The sequence below is a fragment of the Homalodisca vitripennis genome, chromosome X (genome assembly GCF_021130785.1).
Source record: "Homalodisca vitripennis isolate AUS2020 chromosome X, UT_GWSS_2.1, whole genome shotgun sequence".
In the NCBI taxonomy this organism is placed as follows: Eukaryota; Metazoa; Arthropoda; class Insecta; order Hemiptera; family Cicadellidae; genus Homalodisca; species Homalodisca vitripennis.
In genome coordinates, this window is record NC_060215.1 from 142,395,781 (window position 1) to 142,423,636 (window position 27,856).

Below are 27,856 nucleotides of genomic sequence, written 5' to 3' on the forward strand. Positions count from 1 at the left end.
CCTCAGAAAATTGCTGACTACCTAAATGAATACTTCACTAACATAGCAGATAACACCTTAAAACATCAGACAAATGAATGCAAAATACAAAGACTAACTACATTAACATCCGTTACAAACAGCAGAAGAACTCCATCCAACGACAATAAGAAATACAGAAAGTAATTAAATCCTTTAAATCCAATCATTCAGCTGGACTCGACGAAATATCATCTAAAATTTTAAAATTCTGCTGTGAGGAGCTGTCTACACCGCTGACATACATAATAAATAAGTTGTTTTGTCAAGGATCTTTTCCTTTACAGCTAAAAAAATCAAAGGTGTATCCAAAACATAAGGGTGGTAACAAAATGGAAGTCAATAATTACAGACCTATATCAGTCATCTCAATATCCAAATTGATAGAGAAAATAGTCCTCAAAAGATTATTGGAACATTGTAATGAAAATGAGCTGATGACCCCTAACCAGCATGGTTTCAGAAAAAAAAAATCATTTTATTTCATACTCTTATCCTCATCAAGCTACAATCACTCGGTGTAGGGGTAAAAGCCGCAGAATGGTTTTTTAACTATTTATCTGACAGACATCAGGTTGTAGAACAAGGGTATGAACAAAAAATTCTTTCAATGCCTTTACCAGTAAAAAGAGGGGTGCCCCAGGGGTCTGTCTTGGGCCCAGCTCTTTTCATTCTAACAGTCAATGAACCTACCAGCCTATCTAGGAGACAGTTGCACAGCCATCATGTACGCAGATGACACCACCTGGGTGCTGGGTAATGACAACCTTGACCGGTATTCAACTGAATGCTTTTATTGCTACAAACCTAGGCACTCAGTACTGCCACGAGAATGACCTAGTTATAAATACACAAAAAACAAAGCAACTCATGTTAGGCAGAAGAGGAAGGGAGGAAACAACTTTGCGGGGGACAGTGCATGTTTCCTGGGAGTTACCATTGATAGCTGCTTTACTTGGACAGCCCACATTGACTGCATATGCAAGAAATTAAACACTGGCATATATTTAATACGATGAATGATGCAAATTGGCACACCTGAAATTGCTAAAATAATTTATCATGCTTTTTGTGAAACTCACATAATGTATGGTATTTCAGCATGGGGTGATACTTCTAAGAAAAACATGGACAGGATTCTAATACTACAAAAGAGAGCAATAAGAACTATAGCAGGCATAAATCATATGGAGAGCTGTCATGAGCACTTTAAAAACCTTCACATATTGACTGTTTAGGCATTATACATCTGTGAGGTGAGACACTACGCATCTCTGAAACAACCTGCCCGAGAAACTGCCCTGCACAACTATAATACGAGACATGCCAACCTTTTCAACATACCAGCTCACCGAACTTCTCTATTTGCAAGAGAAAACCAATATATGCCGGTATTAAAGTTCTCAACCACCTACCTCAAGATCTCAGGGAAGAAACTAGTGCTACATTAAAGAAGAAACTGAAGAATCTCCTAATGGACAATCCAATTTACTCTTTGGATGAATTTTTTCAAATGACCTGGACTTAATGTTATACATTTTATTGTGTATTTTATAAAACATAATTTTGTACATATGACATTATTACATTTCTTGAAGAAATTGTTAATAAAGAATATTCTGAGTTCTGGGTGTCCAAGGCATTGATATTTGTAGGTAAACGGCTTTTCCATGTTTTTAAGGAACTGTTGTACGACCTCTTTCCTATAATTTAATTTAAAACTTCGGATAATGCCCTGGTCAAGCGGTTGCAGTTTGGAGATTGTGTTTGGAGGAAGATACTCGACCTTAATGTTACTCAACCTACGAATGTCTCCATGAGCCGTGCAGTTATCAATGAAGATGAGAATTTTCTTCTTTTTCTTATTTATATCTTTGTTAACACTTCGAAGCCATGCACTGAAAGCGTCACAATTCATCCAAGCCTTTGTATTCACCATGTAGTCTGTAGGAAGTTCATTAACGTTTTTAAAACAACTTGGATTTTTCGCTTTTTCAATTACTAAAGGATTTATTTAGGAGTCCCTGTGCAGTTTGCTCCCAGCATAATTGTTAAAAGATGCATTCTTGAAGCTCTTTTCTTATTGGAAATTATATATTAATTTTAAACCAACTATCCAATAATATAAGTTTTTTTTAATTTTTGTGAGGCCTTTCGTACTCAATGAGAACATCTTCGGACCCACATAACTGAATAAAAGTAATAATAAACAATAATAACATAAACAATTTTGTACTAAATAAAAACATATGTCATTAAAAATACAAAGAGATAATATTCTATGACAGGACAGTATGTTATATGTATATATAAAAAATAAAGATGATATTTAGTTAGATCAAATAAAGTAACGGTGAATTTTGAAAAGGCCCAGGTTCGCTGTTTTTTGGTTCTTATTTACAAATATCTTATTATTTTTTTCCACCATGGCATTTATTACCCTTACATAACAATGTTTTGTTAAGTAAACATTTGAAAAACAATCCAGTTTCATCTGTGTTATAGATGTTTTCTGGTTCATATCCCTTGGTTAGCTCAGGAAGTTTATCTTTCCACTCAGTACAAATACCATTTTTCGACTTTTGCACTTTCACCGCACACTTTAGCTCGGAAGTTCTCGTGTCCCAGTTCAAAAGCAAACTGTTGAGCTTTTTCTTGAAGTATAGGCCCATTTATTGCAATATTTTTGTCTCGGCACTGCTTCAACCATTTAAGCACACACTCCTCTACGTCCTTCAGCTCAAACGACTTTATCTTTCTGATTTTAGAACACAGTAGGCCTACACTTCCGTCATCAAACTTCTCTTTCTTTTTTTAAATTGTAGCCAAAGTGCTGGGAGCAATGCCAAATTTTTTCGCGATGTCCATCTTTTTCGTCTTCAACGCATTTGATAATTTATCGTTTACACTCTACGCTTATAGCGCGCCGTTTCTTTTTGTTACTGGCGTCCATCGTCACTAAACTACTGTAACTTCATTATATCAAGGTTGTGAGTATGCTTTATTCGTTATGTAGAGGTGAAATTTGCATTGATTCTTATGGAGACTTCTAGGGGATTTAAAAAAATTCGTTATATAAAGGAATTTGTTATATTGAGATTCGTTATATTGGTTTGACTGTATATTCCATTGTGAATAATTAGGCCCACAACTAAGAATTCTAGATAGAGAAGCATAAGAACACATAAGAAAAGATATATCCAGTACCAGATAATTGTCTTTATCAAAATAGAAATACTAAAAACATACCATAATAATATCCAAAGTGTTTATTAATGTAATAGTTATAATCGGGTACCTTACGATTTATTAGTTAAGACAAAGATATGTATGTATAAGACATGTTATATAGCATATGGCTCTCACTCAATTTTATAACTATCACCTAAGCAACAATTTGTTACGATAAAATATTCAAGCCACATTACATCAAAACAAATATTTTTTGAGCTATGTAATTTCCAGGGACAAATATACAAAGAGGGAAAACCAAGCAAGATATGATCATAAATAATATAATATATCCACAATATTTGTAATCTAAGAAATTATGTAGAGAGGAGTTTCAAGACAATCTGTGTATCATATTTTTATGAAATTGAAATATTGACAGTTAAAAATCTGACTGTTAAATTTCCGTATACTATATCTAAATAGCCCCACACACGTAGATTTAATCGTCTGACCCAGTTTACTTACAACTTACTAAGGTCAGTTCAGTAACAGCATGATGCTAATACTGAGCGTGAGTCAGCTGGTAACATGTTACCACTGTAATAAGTTACTGTAACGTAACACGAAGTAACCACGTTATTTTGGTAATAGGTTATTGACAAAGAACAGTATTTCCCATCTCTAATCACTCACATAAACAATTTTTTGTTTTTAACGATATTTCCCCTGCATCAAGTGTCCCCTCCAAGGTTCTTATTTAATAAATTTGAACCAATAGGAGGTTGTGGCGCTATGCGATACCACCAAGTAGAGACTGGCGCATAGCGCCACAGAATTGGCCGAGTGCTCACAGCGCCAACACAACCGAATAAACAATCGCATCAACGCTCACAGCGCCTACAGATTGCTGTGGCACTGTGAGGCAGCACCGGTGTACAGTTTTTTACAATGACTAACTGTGCGTCATGGTCAGCAGAAACGTCTGTGATAATGAAGTTCTCCACCCCTAATATGTTTGTAATAACATTATCAAGTGCAATAGCAGAGATTGCAGTAAACTGATAATGACTCAAGGGTTTGGGTATGAAAGTAACCTTGACAGACTGCACAACAGGTAGGTTATATACATTTAATGTCTATTAACCTTTTGGGATCACCATTAAATTCGTATGATTGGCCTCTCATATCACCTGGCCACAACTTTTGGATGTCTGTTCTCTGCCTCAGATCAGTCAGGTCATTAATTTATGACCACATCCTGTCCCTCAGCTCGGTGGGCCACACCTAGTGGCCGTTCAGTTCCTCAGGCCACTAAATGTGGCCCACTATATTAATATTAAGTAACTAAATTATTATTTCTCTATTTGCAGCACATGCTATAGTAAACATCGTTCAGAATTATTTTTTATCGGACTGTCAGTGTCACTGTAGCTGATACAGTATATACAATCTATTTAATAAAATATTAGTGCATTTGGTGGAGACGAAGCTCAAAATGTGGAAACAAGTTTATATTCTGTTGATACTAGAGATCTAATTGAGACTGATTGTATTTTTATTTGCAGAATCAAAATACTTTCAAAACTGGTCAATCTATAACATAAATTACACATCACTTTGTTAATTTAAAAGCAAATAATAAATAACCAAATGACAAAAGTTTCAACTTTGCAGCTAATAAGCTTTGTAAATTGTTTGTGCTGAGAGGACAACCACCTGAGACTAAATCCGAAGTGAGCGAGATATAAGATGTTGCCACACAGTGGCTTCCCGATCCCAAAGGGTTAAAACCAATTCTGGGCAATTTCTCACTGCAAAGTGAGTAAATTACGAGAAACAGAGGTTTGTAGCTTACTGACAATGAATGTTAGGTTACACAGATGGTAATTATGAAATTAATGGCTGAAGTGGCAAAATACAAGTTTTGCATTATTAACTTATTGGAATTGTCCTACTCAACAAAACAATAAAGGGTTCAGGAGGTGGAAATGAGAAATAACGAAGTTGTAGAACATAAAATATGGAACAACTGTTATATATTTTTGTTCAGGAGGATGAGCTGAAAATGTTAATAATGTCAAATTCGTAATTTGCCGGATCGGCCTTTAACCTCATAGATACCTAACGAAGATGTAGAACATGAAAATCGGATACAATTTTTACGCAAAGAGCAGTATTTCCTTGTATATCCGCACAGGGCTTCAAGTGATCTTGTTTTTCCTCATAAATTTCTACAACCCTCAAAGGACCACCAGTTTTTCTAAATGATGTAGTAATATGGTGGATATAAACTTTGTGGCATAACGAATACCAGCCTACCACTGAATGTGCTGACACCCCGAACTCCACGAAATGTCTCTTTGTCGCGGCGGCTATAAATGCAACAAAGTGGTCACCGGATTAAAAAACGTTTTTAACGTCAGCCATGTCCTATCAGAAAACTATCCATCATAGGTAGAAAATATTACAGCATTTAAAACGTTTAAAAACAACAAAAAACCCATACAATAAGCTCACACTAATTTTTAAAACACCATGTTCAATTAATAAAGCAATGATTTTACTTCGGCTAAAACATAAACTTTGCACATGTCCGATAAAACACTCAAACAAACATAATTCGTTTGGATTAAAATTTTTAGAACTAGCACATGATTGATCCATAATATTAAACTCACATGCACTCGCTCTGAACTACAGCCTATGATAGTTAATAAAGCACTAGACCACAGCCATGGAGCCCTCAGATAAGAGATATGCTATCAGCCGTTGTCATACATAAGATAGTTTTTAACTTATCTTAGGGAATCATCCTACTGAACAAAACAATATAGGGTTTTACGGGATTAAAATAAGAAATAACGAAGTTGTAGAACATAAAAAATGGAACAACTGTTCACGCGCGGAGCAATATTTCTATGTTGTACATCATGTGACTTTGGTCACCGTAATTCAACCTCATGATGACGTCATCGGATGCGTCACCATCTTTGGAAACATAAACGAAAAATAATACTGAAATAAGCAGAATTTTGACCCAAATGAACGAAGTTTTTCTTAATTCTGAGCAACAAATTAATTAGTTGTTATCGGGTGGAGACGAATGCCTCCGGCCATCAGCGTGGGCTGCGGCAGCACATTTGGTGCTATCCCACGCTGATGTCAACGAAAAAAAAACATCCCTTGAGATAGTACCTATCAGTAAAATATTAAATTCTAGAGAGGCTGATTAGAAATATAAATTGAAAATTAACGCAAAGAAATGTATGTAAAGTGTAAGAAAACATAATAAATCATGTAAAAACCCAATATTAATATAAAAATGAACAGTAATAAGGAACACTTACCATTAAAACCATTACTGGAATAAACTTGTTTCGGTCAAAACGTTAACTCCAAACATGCCCGACAAAACACTCCAACAATAATTCACTACAATTCGTCGAACTAGTGGATGGTTGATTGATAATTGACAAGCCCTCACTCGATCCGAATTACAGTATACGTTATCTTGTGAAGGACTGGACCACAGCCCCGGAGCGCTCAGATAACAGATACGATATCAGTCCCAGCCACAGATAGCATTGTACACGGATATCGAGACACACAGCACACAAACACAACATTAAAATAGTAAAAATAACTATTTATGTATATACCTCCTAAAACCATGTTATTTTTCATTTGCACCCCTTAAAACTATATATATTTTTGTTCAGGAGGATGAGCAGAATACGTTAATAACCTCAAATTTGTGATTTGCCAGGACGGCCTTTAACTCATAGATACCACACAGATCTATCTATACAAGTAACTCACAGGCTGAGGGTCAAATGTGAGGAGAGCTGGCTCGGAGCAGCTACAGACACTGCCGTAACCCTCTATGTGGTTGCAGAACTCTTGTCGGCGTACATTCTCTTCTGTCTGCTCCCATTCACATTCACTCTCTGTAACAAAGGTCAACACACTGATAGTTGGCAACGTACCAGCATTTTACATCTATCAACCTGTTTTATATTTTCACTAAACATGAGCCCGATCTCTAAAAAAATTCTTTTTGTTACAGTAATTATATTTTTAATTTTTAATTAAATACTTTAAAAAATGTTTTAAGTAAAAATCCCCAGTTTAATATATTTTGAAGTAGTTGATGCATCAAATCATATTTATTTTGTTACATGTATGTTTATTAACTTATTTCATTTGTTTGATAACCTTTTTTTCTACTTCAATTAATTGAAAAAAATTAAATTTTTGCTTATGTTAAAATAAATAAGAAAACAAGGTAATTTGAATGATAAACTATAAAACAGGCAATGCCTATTTAAATCGACTCTGTATTTTATTTCCAGACAACAGATGATATAAAAAGTTTTAGATTATTTCAAACACTGTGGGTGCCTACCTTTAGCAGGTTCTGAAGTCTTGTGTAACCAAAATGTATGTTTTAATATAAAAACTAGGCCTAAAACTGGCTACATTATTTAGTTGCACTTTACATATTTACAATACACATAATATTAGGGCAATGCCTTGATTTCATCCACTAACAGAATTATAGCAGAACAAGTTAGGTTTTATTTGTCCGGAGAGGATTATATTAAAGGTAGTGGTATTGCCAATTTATATGAAATTAAGATTATGACACTCTGATAACAAGGCGGCTGTCAATATTGATCTCTTTCTCTTTAACATCTGCATTTCTTATACACGTTTAGTTCACTAACAAGTATAGTATGTATTCAGTAGCCTATAGAGATTACTTTCAATCTTCGAAGTAAACACTCCGATGCTCACGTGGAGTGCAATAGCACTCCAGGTATTTCTTTTTCTTAAAAAAACGCAGTTGGCAGCACTGCTGACCTTGAGCGGTCAAATACCTTCTCCCCAACTCCCCCGGCACCCTTCAGTTTAGTGGCAACAGCCGTTACGCACTTGTCTATTTTCTATTGATTTATTTCTCTAGTGCTACAGTTTTGGATTGCCACTGCACTCCACGCGAGCATCCACGTTCCATTTTTTTCACTGACAGACGTGTGTTGTGATTTTATTGCAATTAATTTTGACATTGTTCTCCTGTTTATAAAGTATATATTTGTGTTAGAAAATAACAATGGCTGACGGTGAACAGTTACGACGTTGGTTAGCTGAAACGGAAGAAGACATTGACTGTATAGTGGGTGAGGAAGATGAACTAGAAACTGATTATATTGAAGTTCAAGATGACGCCAGACCTGAAGTTGAAAGCCATTCTGATTCCGAAGATGTTAGTGTTCATGAAATGGATATTTCGGGAATTGTGGCAGAAATTGAAGGCCCTGAAGAACAGGCACTAGAGGTGGAATCTCCGCTACCCCGTCCACAGGCTCCACTGCAAGTTCCATTTGTAAACCCCGAATTTTATTTAGGAAGAGATTGAGAAACAAGATGGTATATTGACCCACAAACACCAAGAACATCCCGCACTCCTAGGCACAACATCCTCCCAGTCTTCCACAGACCGGGACCGCAAGGTAATGCTAGTTAGCTGAATCACCTGTGCAGGCTTTTTTGAATATGATTGACGAAGAAATTATATCAAAAATTGTTGAATACACCAATATTTATATTGCCAAAATTAGGACCAACTTTGAAAGAGAGAGATTCCAGGCCAACAGATGTTCGTGAACTGAAAGCCCTGATTGGAATTTTGTACATTGCCTGTGCTCTAAAAGGTGGAAGAAGGAACTTGTTTGATATGTGGGACAACACTAGTGGTACTGGAGTCGAATTAGTGTACGTTGCAATGAGTTTGAACCGGTTTAAATTTTTACTACGCTACCTCAGGTTTGATGACATTCGTAGCCGAGAAGAACGAAAATCAACTGATATTTTCACTGCATTCAGAGAAATCTTTGAAAAATTTGTCTTCAATTGAAAGAGGTCATATAAACCAAATGATTACCTGACACTCGATGAACAGTTGGTGGCTTTTAGAGGAAACTGCCCCTTTCGAGTATATATGCCCAACAAACCGGCTAAGTATGGGATTAAAGTGTTTGCTCAGTATCTACTTCAAACTTTTACGCTACAAATCTGGAAGTTTTTGTTCGCAAACAGCCTGATGGCCCTTATCGAGTTAGCAGCAACATTTCAGATTTGGTTGTATGATTAGTAGATCCTGTAAAAGGAAGTAACAGGAACATAACTTCTGATAACTGGTTCAGCTGTGCCCCTAGTCATAAGACTACGAGAAGAATTCAAACTAACGATGTTAGCAACATTGAGGAAGAACAAACGAGAAGTGCCTCCAGATTTCTTACCCGAGTCAAAGAGATAAATAAAAAGTAGTGTTTTTGGCTTCCAGAAAAACTGCACTTTGGTGTCTTATGTGCCAAAGAAAAACATAGCTGTTTTGATGATTTCTTCTATACATGACAATGCTGCAATCAATGAAGCAACTGGGGATGACAAGAAGCCAGTCATAGTTACCGACTATAACGACACAAAATATGGTGTTGATATCCTCGACAAAGTGTGTCGACAATATGATATTTCCAGGAACTCAAGACGTTGGCCATTGACTCTCTTCTTCCACATACTCAACGTTGGAGGTGTTAATGCGTTGAATGTCTATAAAGCAAACCAAAACATTGCTTTTGTAAACAGATTGGACTTTTTGAAGAACCTGTCATTTCAACTAATGAAACACCACATTGAGCATCGAGTTAGCCTTTACATGATTCCTAAACAGATAAGAACAAGGGGAAAGTTTCTATTGAAGCTGGACAACGAAGGACCTGGTCAACCTCAACCTCAGAGAACAGCTGTACAAGGGAGATGTTACCTCTGCGGCAGAGCAAGGAACAAGAACTCGAGGAAATCATGTTTCAAGTGCAACAAGTGGGTGTGTCCCGACCATTCAAAAAGTGTTTGTGGAGAGTGTGCTGAATAGGTAAATAAATTTTGAATCCTCTGTTTCAGTTTGTAGTTTATTTCTAGCTTAGTTATAGTTTGTATTGTCTATTTTAAGAGCTGATGATTGATTTTTCCACGTAAAAGGCAAAATTATTTGTTAACAACTCATCAATTTCTTAAATTCTAATTATTACTATTATTATTATGTTCTATTTAAGTATGTTGTGTATCTGAAAATGTAAATACATTTTTGTTTTAGTAAATTACATGTGTATGAGCACGTTATTACACCTTAAACTTAAATTGAAAATACCAAAACTATGAAATAAAATGGAGTGCAACAGTACTCCCGAGAGCACTCACGTTACACCAATCCACACAAGCACTGGAGTGTTAAAATAAGAGCACATTTAATACGCATTAATGAATTTGCACAGTCATGCTGTCATACTTAAAAATTGAGTAAAAACCTCGGGGAGAAAGAGAGAGAATGGACTGGAGGGGCCACTCCTGCCAACTAGCTACAGACATTCCGCGTATTGGAATAGTGGAATGAGCCGTCCCAAGCGTTCTAGCTCCATACTCTTTTGGATTTAATTTAGTTCAGTAACAACAAACATATTAAAATGTACCACTGTGTTTTCAGCTTATACTCTGAGTTAAACACCTTTCAATAGTTAGGTACAGCATTCGTATATTTAAATTACATTTTCAAGCTGGATGTTGCAGGATGCAGCACAATTACATTGATTTCATTACACTTTGATCTTACAACGTAATTAATGACAGGCACACTTTCTCCATTATCTTAAAGAAAGAGTTGATTTGGCCAGATGGACTTTTATACACAGCCACAAAGAATAGGTTATGATCTATCAGTTCCATGCAAGCAAGTTTACAGTCAAGTTCTACAGATAAGTTATTTAAATCATACATTACCTTCACTTTAGTTGAAAAGAGTTTAGTATAAACGGCAACACCCCCGTGAGTCTTATTTTCACAGCAGAAGTAAGATACAAGTTGTAGGCTATTAATTAAAGCATATTCCTTAATTTCACCAGCTGACAGCCAATGTTCAGTCAAGCACAGAACATCCAAGTCTAAGTTACTGGAAACCTTATCCAAAATCCCAGTTTTATTAGACAGACTTTGTACATTTTGGTGGTAGAAGTTAACAGATATTACTGCACTTGTTGATCCACTGTTGCAAGTCTTTCTTCCAGGTTGTGAACTAACCCGAGTAACTTCCATCTAAGCCAATTTAGTCGAGACTAGGGGTTCTCCACTGACTCTGCTACTGCTTCCAGGTTGTGAACTAACCCGAGTAACTTCCATCTAAGCCAATTTAGTCGAGACTAGGGGTTCTCCACTGACTCTGATCCTGCTTCCAGATTGTGAACTAACCCGAGTAACTTCCATCTAAGCCTATTTAGTCGAGACTAGGGGTTCTCCACTGACTCTGATCCTGCTTCCAGATTGTGAACTAACCCGAGTAACTTCCATCTAAGCCAATTTAGTCGAGACTAGGGGTTCTCCACTGACTCTGATCCTGCTTCCAGGTTGTGAACTAACCCGAGTAACTTCCATCGAAAACCAATTTAGTTGAGACTAGTAATTTAGTAAAAGATGCCTACCTTCCACGGAGACTAGAGGCACCTGTGCTCTCAACAGCACTGATGCTCCCCATGTATTGAAGTCAGTGCTCTTGCTGAAAGATTCCCCATACATCCTGACAGCCTTCTGCGCGACCATCGCCCACATGTCACGCCAGGAGATGAGTTGTGCGCGGCGCGATCCCAGTCGGTGTAGTAGCTCACGTGCTGGTTGCTTCATTTGAAACGTTCCCTCATCCTGAAACAGTCAAACCCTAATTAATTAACAACCCCTCTGCGTGAATTACTTTGACGATTTTTACAGATTGTTCAGGGAGGCCACTCTAAACCTTTTTACCAATCCTGGCCGAACATTTCCAATCTTCAAGTTCATTTTCAAACCAAGTATAAAACACTGCAATATAGTATTATAACTCCGAGTGCCATGATGATGGTTTTTTGTCACCAACTGTATTTACTTGCTGCTGTGATCTAGCACAATTTGTCGCCAGCGAAATATGCAAAAAATGTGAAGGCTCATTGCTGCTAGCTATTTTAAGCTTATTTGTTTATATCTCTGTGTCTTTCAATATATATATATATATATATATATATAAATTAAATTATATATACCTATTAATTTTCCCTGTGGCGATGTTTGGAAAATATATTTATGCAATTCAGGAAAAATAAAGAGAACATAAATTAATTACCAACACAACTCTACTGTAAGACGGACTGCAGTATAGCACTGCGGTGCACACATTTTCGGTACAAAACCATGATTTTGCTGGTACACAAACATATATATATATATATATATATATATATATATGTGTGTGTGTGTTTGTGATATATATATATATGTGTGTGTGTGTGTTTGTGATATATATATATATATATATATAATATTTATTTCATTAGAATCCTCGTTAAAAACAATTTTATACCGATACATTTAGTACATTTCAATGTGTCCACCACCGATAGCTCTGCAGACATCTAATCTATGGTCGATCTCGGCCCATACACTGTGCAGCATGTCTCTTGTAACCGATGATACTGCCTCATAAATCCTTTCCTTTAAATGAGCTAAATCACGGATCTTCTGAGAATAAACAATGTTTTTCACGTATCCCCACAAAAAAAAATCGCATGGAGTCAAATCCGGGCTTCTAGGAGGCCATGCTATTGGGCCACCTCGACCTATCCATCTTTGTCCAAACTTGTCATTCAAAGCATCACGAACAAAGTCCTTATAATGGGGTGGCGCACCATCTTGTTGAAAATACACCATATTGACATTATAAAACTCGTTTGAGGAAAACAAAAATTCTCTAGCATGTCTAAAAGCCCTTTGCACTAAAACAGAAGACCTTAATTCACTAAACAATAGCACACACTTGGCTTTTCTTGATCAGAAAACATGTTTCTAGATCAGAATCAAATGTTTGAAGTTATTGCACAATTTAACCAACAACAATGAAACAGCTTTCTAACACAGAGCAATAAAACTAATTGAGCTGAAGAATTCAGAGGTGCCAACCATATTTTTCTACCTTGCATAGCAAATTGTTTATAAGCATTCAAAATTGCACCATTCATTTATGAAAACCCTGTATATATATATATCAAATATATTGATAAGTTTCATGACATTATTTTGCTTAATATATTTTGTAAAGTACGTTTAATAAGAAGTAAAACAAAACAAAAGATTTCGCTTTATAACTTAAAAATAATAAAAAAATAAAAAAATAAAAAAAAAAACTAGTTATGAATTGTTTACAAAAATACTTTATAAAGAATTTTTGGAAAACACATTTTTGGTGTTTCAAACAATTGACACCCACATACATACATATAGACAGACAATAATTTCACTTTTTTTACTTCAGTGGTGTGAGGGAGAAAGAAAAATTGTTCACTCCCTGGATGGCACTTGTGTATTAGACCTACCTTGATAGCAAAGATGATAATCCTGCCATCGGACACCATATTGAGGAAGAGAGCCATGGCCTCGTCTTCATGCGGAGAATACGTATCGAAGATCCGTTGGGCCATGACACTACCAGTCGCCTGGTTCAGCACTAGCACATGAATCCCCCGTCCTTCACTCTTCTCCGCATCTTCTAAAATCTGCACACAATATTACACACTCAATACTTGTAGAGGAGGCTCATATTTCATTTTCAAACAAACAATATCCTTTTATGTGTTCATAGTATTAATTTCATAAAATCTTAATCAAAATATAAATAACTAAATATATATAATATAAAATTATTTGTTACACATATTTTTTAAACCAAAGGCGTATCTAAATGGGTTAAGCGTACGGAAAAAATTTTCCATCCCTCCAACTTAAGCTATGGCCGAAGGCACGCCCCCAGGATATGTTAACAAATTATTAAGTCTCCGAACTCGCATGTCTGACCATGAATGCCTTTTATGTAGTAGTTTAAATGCTATAATGTTCAAAATCACACGTTTGACAGCCTTCTAAGAGTATATTAATCTTATTTATGCCTGTCATAATAAACCAATAAAAAAACCCCAAACATATAAAGATAAGGAAACAACTCTAATACCATATGTTGTTCTTTATTGTTTTGTTACAATTTAAGACAAACTATTTCAGATGTCAACCTAAGATCTGACACAGGAGGCACAGTATTGATACAATTTTTGATAACATCTTTCACATAACAAATTATTAACTCTCCAATCTTGCATGTCTGACCATGAATGCCTTTTATTTAGTAGTTCTTAAGTAACAAGCATGCTGAACCTAAAAAATTAAAGTACCAAATTTTATTACAAAAACAAATAAAACTTTCAAAAAATATTGCAACTAGAATTTTTGAATAGTGTTTTCAATGAAACAGATGTTAAAAACATTTCAATATGGAGTTCCCTTTAATTCACAAAAAAATATCAGTTTTATAACAGCTAAACATTTTAAAACCATAAAATTATAAATAACAGACAAGAACTTCGAGATACTTATATTTTAAAGATTATTGGCCCACCAGAATTGAAGAATTATTGTAAATTAAATAACTTTGAACATAAAAACTTATTGCTAGAGTAAAATCCGACCATGCCAGGGACTTGATTTGTTGCCAATCGCAACCCATTAAGGGAATTACTTAATCGATAACAACTTTGGTACATTAAAATCTAAATCCTCTTCTTCCAACAAACAGGCCAGTCTGTTCAATCTAAGTTTGTAAAATTTCCATTACTAATTTATTCATTCAATTCAACTTCCTTTTACACTAATTTTGCAACTATGATGCAAAGGCTTCAATAAATTATGTTCAGAATTGAAATGTTAAAAATTAAATGTTCTCCAAAAATGCCAAACATTCAAAATAAATCAATAACGTTTTATGCTACCGCAGAAAATATTAAAAAACTAATGCTTATGTTTGGCGTTGTTGAAAAATGATGATGACCTTATTACACTCTAAAAATCAGAAAAGATGTCTCATTCCGAGGGTGTATTACAAATTCAAGGAAACAATGCAACACTCAAATAAAACCTTACAAGGGAGTAACATATAGTACTTATTTTTATAGTATAATGAATTTTAAATTGAAACAATTAATTGACATTTGAAGAAACTTTTATTATGACACTTGTATGAAACTTCTTTATGATTGAAAGGAGTAATTATTAGCTACTTAAACTAAATAAAACTCTAATTATTAATACTTGAAGTTAACTGTTCATTTAATACAAACTGATATTTTGTTATAATTTTAAATCTGGTGGAGCTCAGAAAACAGTTTTACTTTACAGACTAGGAAGAGAATATCTTCATTTTCAACCTCTAAAAAGATGTGTAAAAGCAGATATAAAAACTATTGATACAGCATAGTATAATGAAAATCAAATATTGTTAACAACAATAGGGAATAAATCATTATTTTTAATGGCAAAAAAATGTATTACAGTTATGGTTGTGCTATCAGTACATCTGATATTTTATAAAAGCAAACGTTACTTGTATCTTGACCATAAAATGTGACTTCCACGTAGATTCTACTCTACTAGTAGTACCACCCATTAAAATTTTAATTTTGTTCTGGGCGAGCAAGTTATTAATTAGAATTAGCTCTTTTTTATTCACTTCAGTTACTGTTAAGTCTAGACAGTAGATTATTATTTTTATTCAGTTCACCCAATGTCTATTGTTAGATAGTTATTGGTTTGGAATTTTAGATTGTTTTGGAATTTCTTCAAATTTGCTCTCATAATTTTCGAACTGGGAGATCAATTAATTGGAGAGGAAAAGGATTTAAGAGCTATAGCTACAGGCGCACAATCAGACAGATCAGATAGTATAGACCAGAGGATGGATGCCAAAGTCAGACTGTAGATTGATAGATCGATAGCCGACCGTATGCTGGTGCTCAGCCACATGCGAGTTGAAAATACGTCATTGAGAATGACTCTGCATTTCATCCCACAATCCCATTAGCATGTTACCCCTCTAACTGAAATGACTCAATCCCCAGGAGCAATGGTGACCATTGAAATCACCAACCAAAAGGAGGTGTGAGCTGGTTAAGAAGATCCTACAGACCGTCAGGAGCCAGAAGAAAAGGCAGAATTGGAAATATATATTATTTTTGTGTTTTGGTACAGGACAGAAACACATGTATAATTCAAATTCTGTTTGTAAAAGCAAAGGGTCCTCATTGATGAGGTATTCAGGTAGAGACACTTAAGAAGACCTGGATGAGAATGGATTTGTGTTCCTTACAGGCACCTTGCACCTATTATCTACTTTTGTCTGGATTGTCTTCTTAAATTTGTCAGCGAGTTTCTTCCTTTCCTCTACTGATAGAGCATGTTTTTGCTGATCTAGATTATGCCGGACTTTATCTCTGTAACATAATGCAACTGGAGTTCTTGCCAGAGACTGTATTTACCTTCATACATGGAGACTGGATCTCTTTAAGAGAATCCCCAGTTAACATCAAGAGATGTCTGTTCCCTGTGGCGAGTTATTGTACCAGAGCAGCCACCTGTTCCATCAAAGCTTGCATCATACCTTCCAAGGTTGCATGAGGAGCATTGTACAGATTGGAGAGGCACTATCAAGGATTAAGAGTAGAGTATTCCATTTTTGGAGTTATTCTCATCTGTACTCTTTACAAGCCTCATTGAAAGAAATCTGTAGTCATTATTTTTAGTATTTTTCCTTCAGATAAATCTTACAATCTCTTGAAGATGTACCGTATGACGATAATACATGGGGGTGGTGACTTCTGAGGTCGTAGTAATAATTACTCGAATTGCAAAGTTTACTCATAAGTTCAATTTAATTTATTAAAACTTACAAGCACCACTTTTAGATGGTAAATGAAATGTATGTATTGCCACGTTGCTGCCAATTAGAATACAAGAACTAAAAATGTATATCTTCTAGGTGGGCCTAAAATATCCAATGTTCTCTGAAATTATGCCTACGATGTTTTTACTTTATAAGACATTAAGATTTTACTTCCCTTCGCAATGTGTAGACTCACAACCCAGGTGTTGGCGTCTTGGCACGAGACAATGGCGCTGTAGTCTAAGAAGGGTTATGTCTAGTCGGTGGTTACTAGACGATGAGTAGAAGTTAATAAACTGGTGGCCATCTACTCAAATAATATGTGCCCTGTGAGCTGTGAGACACATGGGACACGTAAACTCGCGGACAAAGTGCGCGAGGTCTGCTTGGTCACATAGTTGGGCTGCTACAAAGGGTTAGAAGAAAATGTTCATCCGCGTGCCAATTAGGTAGTTACTCCGCCGATAATTTAGTTCCGGAACATTGGATAAAAATAATATTAAATTATACTGGCTGACTAGGTTGCAAAATGTACATTATATGAAATTTAATTAACTAATTTACGGTACAAAGAGAAGTGATGCTTTCCTTTGCAATTTACACACCGGACATCATTTTTGCACCCATTTCCATCACCGTTCTGGGTTCTTACAAACCTTACTGGAATGCCTGAATCTTTACCAGGAGAAGCATCACTGTGGAGTTCTAAAATAGGGACACACCTTACTGGAATGCCTGAATCTTTAGCAGAGGAAGCATAACTGTGGAGTTCTAAAATAGGGACAAACGGACAGAAATCACTTTGATAAAATCAGGGAGCTGGGACCATGAAAATATATCAGACCCAGAATTGGAACTTTTACCCAATTTGTGGTCCAAACTATCTGAACCATGTCTGCGATCATTGAGTATTTAAATTCTTCTTCAATCTTGTCCTCACTGTAATCCAGCTAGTTTCGACAATACACAATTCCTTATAGGAGTTGAGTGAGGCATGGGATTGGACTGCAATTTCAACCTGGTCAAAAAAAGCTCTTCATTTTCAGGATTTTTTGTTTGAATACACTTCACAGCCTGTACCAAGATTCCGTTTCTCAACGTCTGTTTCAATTTTGGCTTATCTACAGAAGTTAGAAAAGCTTTGTTAATGACAAATAGGCTCACCTTACTTAATGATTTGTTCTCTTCTCTGTGACATCACATGGAACATAGGCATAGGAGTCAAATCGTCTTCAATAGGCAGACTATGGTAATTTCTTGGTAATGATTTTAGTTTACATTCCGAATTAGAGAGTTGGTCTTTTTATCCAGACTGCTCTGATCCCTGGCTACAACACTTTGGTTAATTTGTCCTAATGGCATGGTGGGTTAAATTCCTTAACTTTTTTATCAGTGAATCACCTTAAATAGTGTGGGCTGATTAAAAATGAGTAGGGCGTGTCCTCAAGTATCTCCGAAACCGTAGCCTGTGATGAGGTCCTAGGTCAGTTCCCTGAGGCCCGGTTGTGTACATGCGGCAACAGGGGTTCCGACACCCCTGTCTACTCAACACTTCCTGACCAGTGATCAAGGCCTCGGCAGAGACAAGCTCATATCAGCTCTCGCCAGCACCAGATAGGACTACCAGCACAGGCTTAAACACTCCCAGCGTGTGCTTGTATTAGAACAGTTGAACAAGACTAAGAAAAAGAAAGGAAAGGTTAACGAAAAAAGACTACTAGAAACTTCCAGTGTCGGAATTAGAAGAGGGTAAACTAGGTTGGTCAGAAATATAAAGAAGAGTGGAAAAGTAAATGGAAGTAATGACATACCCCATGGTTGCCACCTAAGTAATTCATAAAAGTTTGGAGCACCTCTTCTTCTTCTTCTGTGGGGCGGCCTACTGCCATACACTTAAGCCTCAAGGGCCTTTTGCGCACCCCGGAAGCACACCATGAGACCTGTCAGTCTATGATTTCAGCAGTTCCACAAACCGCCGGAAACAACCTATCAGGTCCTCCTGGGGAAATTCATCACCCTTGTCCAGACTACCAAAGATGGCATACCGCTCCCTTGCTATTGTAGGACAATCAAAGAGCAAGTGTTCGCCAGTTTCATCTTGCTCATCACACATTCTACAGAGCGGATTCTCCTGAAGGATGCCGACTCTGTGAAGATGCTTCCTCAGGTGACCATGTCCTGTGATCAGACCCATAACCCGAGAGGACACTGATCTATTTAGTGAGAGAAGATCCTACGCCACTCTGGTCCACCAGCTCCCTATATGGTCTCACTCCCACAATTCCAGTGCCTGTGCCGCTTTTTGTTTTAGAGCCGTCTGTAAACCATTCAAGCTCCGCTGGTGCAACACGTTTCCTTCCCTCCGATCAATCATCCCTAGAAGGTATCACAATCCTAAAGGATTGTCAAAGGAAAACTTTTGTGGCATCTGATCATGAAATGGCAGACAGAGATCATGAATCAGGATGCTAATTCTACAGTGCCCATTGCTGCAGACCGACCAGAGTTCCGCTTGCTGAAGACAGTAGGTACTCCTCCTGGCCATAGCCCGAATAACAATGTCCAGGGGGGCGAGGTTGAGACAACAGTCTAGGGCTGCACTCAGCACATTAGGAAAAGCCCCAGTGATAGCAAGGCAAGCCATCCTTTGGATGCCCACCAGACAAGCTACCGCCGTCTTTGCCTCCGTTTTTGGCCACCAGACAACAGCTCCATACATTAGTACTACGGAAACGTAAAGCCAGTACAGAAGCCTCGGCTTCAGTCCCCAAGACCCACCTATCACGTGTCTGCATTGAATGAAATACCATTTCCCCCTGGCGACGATCCTTTCTAGATGAGGTCCCCAGTTTAGAACCCTATCTAGGATCACACCTAGGTACTTGATTTAAAATTTCAGCTCAATGGAAGAGCCTCTGAATAGAAATGGACCAATGCCCTCCATCTGTCGTCTCCTGGTAAAGGCAACCACAGCAGCCTTGATGGGGTTGACAATGAGGCCAACCTCATCACACCTATTTCCCACCATGTTTAGAGCAGCATTGGTCAGTTCCGTGACTGTTGTGTTGAACTTGCCACTCACAAGAATCACAATATCATCTGCGTACCCCTGTGCAAAGACACCGCTACTGTTCAAATAAATTAGCATGTCGTCCGCAACTAACTTCCACAGGAGAGGAGAAAGGACGCCACCCTGCGGACAGCCCCTCATAGTCCTTGCACTGACACTTGCTCCCATAAGGATGGTAACAACCACCCTGTCTGTGAGTAAGGCCCTTATCCAGTCACATATTTGACCATTAATACCACATCTGGAGACCTGAGTGGCCATATTGTCAAAGGCTCCTTCAATGTCCAAAAAGACACCCATGGCTACCTCTTTTGCTGCCAGCGTCTTCTCAATCCTGCATACCAATTGCTGTAGGACCAAGTCGCATGAACTTCCTGGAGTGTAGGCATGCAGATTTGGATGTAGAGGTCGCTCCAAAAGAGATCCCTAACAAACAAACCTAGCAACCATCTTCTCCATGGTTTTGAGAAGAAAGGAGGACAGGCATATCGGCCTGAAAGACTTGGGTCGATCCAGGCTAGCCTACCCTGCTTCGGTATAAACACTACTCTGGACACTCTCCAGGATAGTGGAATGTACCTGAGGGGCACGGAGGCTCTGAACAGTCTGCACAGCTGGGGAAGGAGAATATCCAACCTCCGCTGCAAGCAAACCGGTCTCACCCCCGTCTCCCCCAGGAGCTTTATAGGGACTGAAAAAGTTAATCACTCACTCGATCCTTCTGAAGGTTACGACACGGTGCGCCAGACTCCATTGCAAATGAGTGGTGCGCCCTGTAGGTCTCCCTTCACTGCCGAATGGTTGATCACTGTCATGAACCACTGTGGAGCACCTCAGGGAGGACTAAAAATTTGGGAGAGGATGTCAAGTTGACTTAAATCAGCAGATATAGAAACCATTCAAGTTGAGCTGAGCACTGTCCGTAGGGGTAACAGAGTGGGAAGTATACGACAGTGGCACTGCAAGTGGAGAGTTCAGTAGCGAGGTCCAGGGGTATGGCCGGCTCAACATTTATTAGTCAGGAGCCACTCTGGCTAGCTGCCTTTCATGCAGAGTACCATCAGTCTAGACTGGGCCCCCTCTGGCTAGTTTTTCCTCACCTGTCACGCCTCTTGCATTTGGTAAGTACATCTCCCCAAAGTAATATTTTAGTAATCTGTAGCCCCATATATTTGAATTATTATCAATTATATCATGGTTATTAAGAACACAATATATCACAGGAATCCTGATATATAAGATAATTTGAATTAATATAAATATTTCCGTGTCAGATGTGGTTATTCAAAATTGTTATGAACAGGCTCGTTATTAGTTTTAATGTCAAATGAAGATTACGTTTGTATTTGTTATGTTTTAGGTCAGGGTTCATTATTTTGATTTCAATACGCATTTTTAATCAGATTACAGTTCGAATTTAGTTTTCTTTGTCCTAAGAAGGGAATGTGGATCTTTAGTTACCATGATAATTATTTTGCACATAGTCCTGGAGGGGCCACACTGCTTTTAGTGGTAAACCAAACTTTGACAGACTAAACCAATAGTAAAAGTGAAAAGCTACCTACCGTAGCACCATCAACGGAAACAGCTACTCGAGACTGGCTGGACAACACTTCGATCGTAAGCATCTTCGGCGCAGATTCCTCCAGCTGGGCCTGCGACTGTTCCAGACTAGCCACGTCTCTGCCCTCCACATCATCTTGTATCACTGTGGGACAGGACACAACACAGCTGAGTACCAGACTTTAATATATAAGCTACATCTACCTACTACCCACACTATGGTTGCAAAGACAATGTTCTGATTAAATCATTGCCCAGAGGCACAATTTGCATCAGTAACCCAGATCATTCATTCTCAAATGAAGTTTAAAATAGCATGATTTGCAAGTCTGGTTGGATAATGATTTGAAATGTCTACTATTTTATTCATGTCATTGTGCTAACATGTAATTGATTTATGTGAAAAAAACCTATTGTAACGTATATGTTATTTAACAGCAATAAACAAATTGAATTCAATAAGAATAAAGCAAAACGAATACCACTAGGCAACAAAAAAGCTCTTATAGTGAACTGCAAATCCTCCAAGTGGCTAAAGATGTTTAGGTATAACATCTAGGTATAAAACTTAAGAGCCTGAGCTGGAAAAGTCACCTAGACATCATCTTAAGATTAGCTCAGCTCTATTCGCACTGAAGAGAACAAAACAGGCCAGTAGTCCTGAAGTCATGAAAATTGCATACAATGCACTTTTTAAAGCCGCCTACTGCGCAATGCTGTGCCAATGGCGCAGTGTAGCGGGTACGGCGGTTATCGCAAGATAACCAGATCAAGCAACGTCGAGCGTGGCCGCTGCTTGGATAGTTGACCGCTGAGCGATCCTGTCCTTGCAAGCGGCCCGCCTGCCCGGCCATTGGTGGTGGTTCGGAAGTCACCTTTAAGCCGTTGGTCCCCAGGTTAAGTGTTAGAGAGGGCTTCTTAGCCCTAACTTCGACTGGTAAAATAAGACATTCTTTACTTTTTTTTTTTTTTTACTTTACGGAATAACTGTCTGGGGTGGTTCTTCGGATGGAAATCTTTGTACCGTAATTATGCAGAACAAAGCACTAAGGATAATGGCAGGCATAGGATCCAGAGAGAGCTGCAGAAACATATTTACAGACTGGAAATTATTGACAGTGATTTCCATCTACATCCTGGAAACCATTATGCACTGCAGAACCAAGGATCCTTCTAAACAAAGTCATCTGCACAATCACTTCACCAGACAAGCAGGAGACTATACACTCTCTATTTACCGAACTGCCTTTTAAAAAAAAAGCCATCCTATGCTGGAATAAAGCTGTCCAACAGGCTGCCTGGATACCTGAAAGATGAAAACCCAAGAACCATGAAGAGAATTCTTCAGCGTTGACTGCAGAACCAGGCCTTCTACACGCTTGGAGAATTCTACTTATGGAAAGACAATCATTGACTTGATTAGACATCCATCTATTCTGAAACCTATTATCTTTTTGAAACATGCTATAATTTTCTATTACTTGTATACATACTTTTGACTCTGTAACATATCTCAATGACATTGTTTAATAAAGAATATTGTCTATTGTCTATTCACCAATAAACCAGATTGATGGAAATGCGAGAGGTGTGTACATATGTATACAGCCCTACAGGCACTGATCGTGTAAGTTAGCTCATTATTTCTGAAATGATTCTCTTGCCATAGCTTGCTACTCTGCATGTCACAATGATAAGCGAGTCAAGTAGGAGTAAAAGGAGATGTTTAGACAGTTACCTGTGTGGGTGGATTCCTCCTGGAGTCTTCTACTGGTATCCAGAATGAACACAATGTTTATCACGATCGTTATCAACAGAACAAGGACTAGAAGAAACTGAAAAAGAAAAGCAGTTTGTTTAGTTTTATAATAATAATGTGAAAATTAATTAGATATCTGAAAAAAACTATGGAGTTTACAGGATTGTCACTGGTTAACCCATTATGATAGTGGATTGTATTGAGCGGGCACAAATCAGCTAAGTTAATATTGTTAAAAATGGACGAATCTTCAAAAAGTGTAAAGCTTGCAGTCGTCAGTAAATTCATTTTACAGTGGTGTGCAATGATTAAAATATTAGGTGAAATAGCAGTGTGGTTCAATGGATAATTGATCACAGGTATCAAGAAGTTACGGAATAACCCCATTAACAGTAGATAGTTAACCCACAAAAGATTTTTAAAAAATCACATGATAAACCACTATTTTCTTTAATTTTGAATGTAGAGACCAATTCTTGCCATCAAAAAGAAAGTACTCTCATGGATTTAAAAAAATTGTTTTAAGACCTATTTTGAACCATTGAAATATCATGAAGGCATTGACAGAATAACAGGATTTCGGACATTTCCCATTGTTATGGTTACAAAATGTATAAAAACAACATTTCGAGGATTGGAATCTATCCTCTAGGTGTGGGAGGAATTAGTACATACAAAAACAGAGAACAGAAAGAAAAAAAGAAAGGAAAGAAAAGGGTTCAAACATACCCAAAGTCACTGATGAAAGCCATACCTTTTAAATAAATAAATAAATAATAAATAAGGACTTTATTTTGGAGCGGTTTTCAACAATAATTGCTGGTTTACAAAACGACTCATGTCTTATTATAGTTCTTAAAAAATTAAAAGCTTATTTTATAGTTATTAATAAATAAAACATAATATTAGACATACAGTTATATATGGCTATATCACCTTGTATTGTATATTAAATACTTGTATATATTTTCTTTGTATGTCGTTTCAGATACACCCTGGCCTGTTACGCTGGAGGACAGTTCATTATATAATTTGGGAGCAAAGTACGCAAATCGCTTTCTTTCAAATTCACGGCGAACGCGAGGCATCTCCAACACTTGATCCTGTCTAGTACTGCGAGATCGGACTTGAGACCTGCTTTTTAGTTTTTCTCTCAGATATCCCGGCCTGCCAGTGGTCAGGATTCTGTAAACTAGGCATGAGGAGCGCAGGGTACAAGTATCAGCTACAGTCAACAAACCCAGCGATCGTCGAGCCTCCGAAACATGGTCAAACCTTCTTAAACCACATACATACCTTACACACATATTTTGGACCCTCTGTAATTTTTCTAAATCTCCTTTAGACACAATGTTGCCATAGACAGGGAGGCAATAATCGATCACAGAGAGCACAAGTAATAGTACCTTTTGTAACCTTTTGTAACCATAACGATGGTAAATGACCGAAACCCTGTTATCCTGCCAAACCTTTCATAGTCAATAACAAACTGAAAACAAACAGTAAAGGTATTGTACTATTACTTTTTATGGGTGAAATAATAGAAGACCAATAGTACACACAAAACAGTATTTCCACAAATATTAAAGCAATGTACATTTTTTAGATGTACTTGATTCGAATGTGATTTAAGGCTTTTTTTACTAACCTCGTGACACACTAACTCTTGTTTATTATCTACTAAAGCACTACTTCGCCTGCTTCATCCCACCGCATTCCACTGATTTATACTTTTTCATAGTAAAAATATGAGAATACAATCCATTGAGTATACTGAGAGCAATAAATACAAAGAATATTTGTTACACAATGTCTATAATATCCTATACAAAATATTGTGGTTGAGTGATACAAAGTTTGATCAAATACTAAGCCTTAATTTAATAACAGTAATATTTCTCTTTACCACAACACACTGAAATATATTAAAGTAAATTAAGTTTTTTTATAAAAACATTCACTTTATTGCAAATAACATTGGTCACCTTGAAGTTGTACTGCATGAAATGTGAAAATCTGTATGTTTATTTGTCTGACGGAACACTGGTTTACTGCCGATGAAGCTAATGCTGTGAAACTGGACTTATTGTGAAGTTTGATACCAAGCTCATGTTCCAGGGCCAGATTGATTCGAAATTATAAATTTCTATTCCTCAGAGAATAAAATACTTTAAATCATTAAGAGCTCATAGAAAAGACCGATTGTTCAAACAGCTTGTTATAGCTACAGTCAATATTGTATTTACCTTAAATTCATTATAATAAAAGTAGCACACTGTATGTTTTACTGGATGATTAATATTCTTTATTGTATGATATAATAAGAAATTTCTTTTGAATTATTTAAAAACATACTTAAAATGTGTATAAAAACATATAATTATGCTTTTAAAAAATCTATTGGCAACATCCTATAGCTGACAATCTAAGTTACTTCAAATTACAAGTATCTGTTCTGATAATTTAGTTTGTTAGGAAAATGCTGGAATCACATATTGATTGGGATTAAACTTTTGTCCTGGATACAACTTCAGTTTCCTCAAATATGAGGCTGTACAGGATAGATTGAAAATAGGCCTAAAGAAATTTCATCTGCATAAAGTAATGGCTTTAAGACAAATACGCTAAGGCCATTAAAACAAATTAGAAAAAGGAGACATACAATTCTTGACATAACTGGGGTTACAGACATGAAGCAGAAATTTCTGGCTGATTTTCGGGCCCTGTTTATTAGATACAAAATATTTAAGAAATGTTTAATTTTTGAGGAAATATCCCAGCCTAACAGCACCAGTTTAAATGCAATGTATTAGAGGTGTAACAACATTTCTTCATGATATTGGAACAATTTTAAGAGGGATCATCTGGAAAGTAAGGTCCGTTTCACAGTAACTATTCAAGCGGCAAGAGAACAATGCGCATGTCCACCAACTCCCACCATGTCTCGCGTATGAAATGACGTCATTTGCAATGAAATCATTGTAGAGTGCTGTTTATTGTGCGAATTTAAGATGTTACAATTAATTGATCAACCTGCCAACTGCAAAATATGATCAGTTATTCTGTTTTTGACAGCAAGGAACGTTCCAGCAGCGGATATTCATATACAGATAAATGAATGGTCCAAAGCGATGGGTGACAGCTAAGTACGGAAGTAGTTGAGAGCTTTCAAAGATGGATGGGAAAATGTCCATGATGAACCGCGATCTGGCCGGTCATCAGTGTTCACAGGAGATTTGGTCAATGTCGTTGATGAAAAGATTCATGAAGATCAGCGATTTACCATTTCATCAATAGCATTGCAACTTCTGACTGTAAGTAAAATAACATCCCACAAAATTGTTTCTGAACCTTTGAAATTTTGCAAATTGTACTCCCGTTGGAGTTCCCAGGCTGCTTACTAAGGAACACAAACTGAGATGAATGGGTTGTGCTCTTGAGTTTTTTGTCCGATATCACGAGGAAGGCGATACACTTTTAGAGAACACTGTCACAGGTGACGAGACATGGCTTTCCCACATAACTCAAGAAACGAAATCTCAGTCGATAGAATGGCGTCACATGACTTCATTGGTTAAAGTCAGGGCCAAACAATCTCAACACACTAGGTTATGGTGACCGTCTTTTGGAATAGACATGGAATATTGTTAGTCGAGTTTAAGGAATGAGGAAGAATAATAAATGCAGTCACAAAAATGCTGCCATCCAATCCCAAAAATCACATCAGATCATTTGGTTGGGAACAGATTGACGACCCAATGTCCAGCCGGACTTGGCGCTGAAGGACTTTCACTTGTTTCACTACCTAAACGAGTTTCTCAGCAGTAAGTTTCTCACTTCAACACTGATGACGAGGTGAAAGAAGCAGTTAATGACTGGTTATCCTCACAGGTGGCAGACCTCTACAACATCAGCATTCAAAAGCTTGTACAATATTACGACAAATTTTTAAAGAAAATGGAAACTATGTTGAAAAATAAAGAAAGATAACAGGAATAAAATCAAACAATTCGTCTTTTATTAGTTGTTATTTATTTTTTTATAAAAAATTGGACCTTACTTTCCTTATGACCCTCGTACATATAATAGGAAACTGGTGACGGTTGGATGTTGATGTCTAACTTTTGAGGCAGCAATAAGTTTTTACTGAAAATTAAGACTTAATTAAAGATTTTTCTCATATTAACTTGAAGATATCATTGTCATGCTAATTAAATTCTTTATTTTATTTAAAAAATTGATATTATCGTAATTATTGAAAAACCTTTTAGTTTTTATAAATCCGTATTTTTAATGCTGCTTTTCATTTGTTACTGAATTGTTCAATAACTAGTGCTATCTATCTTTCATTGTGGCATTTTAATATACTTTTTATCTGATTCTTAAAATTAGTAAACCTTGTTAAAGGATGTTTGTATTTTTATAAACTGTCTTG

At 36.9% G+C, this 27,856-nt stretch overlaps 1 protein-coding gene across 1 annotated transcript in view; it reads right to left on the reverse strand.

Annotated features, from left to right (window-relative positions):
* Positions 1–4,770: 4,770 nt before the first annotated feature.
* LOC124369647 (protein O-linked-mannose beta-1,2-N-acetylglucosaminyltransferase 1-like) overlaps positions 4,771–27,856 on the reverse strand; it is a 28,675-nt gene continuing 5,589 nt past the window's right edge. The window contains exons 3-8 of the mRNA XM_046827699.1: positions 23,401–23,497; positions 21,665–21,807; positions 13,641–13,820; positions 11,724–11,940; positions 7,012–7,139; positions 4,771–4,785 (exon numbers count right to left, since the gene is read on the reverse strand). Coding sequence (XP_046683655.1) covers positions 4,771–4,785; positions 7,012–7,139; positions 11,724–11,940; positions 13,641–13,820; positions 21,665–21,807; positions 23,401–23,497 — 780 coding nt within the window. The remainder of the gene's footprint in view (positions 4,786–7,011; positions 7,140–11,723; positions 11,941–13,640; positions 13,821–21,664; positions 21,808–23,400; positions 23,498–27,856) is intronic.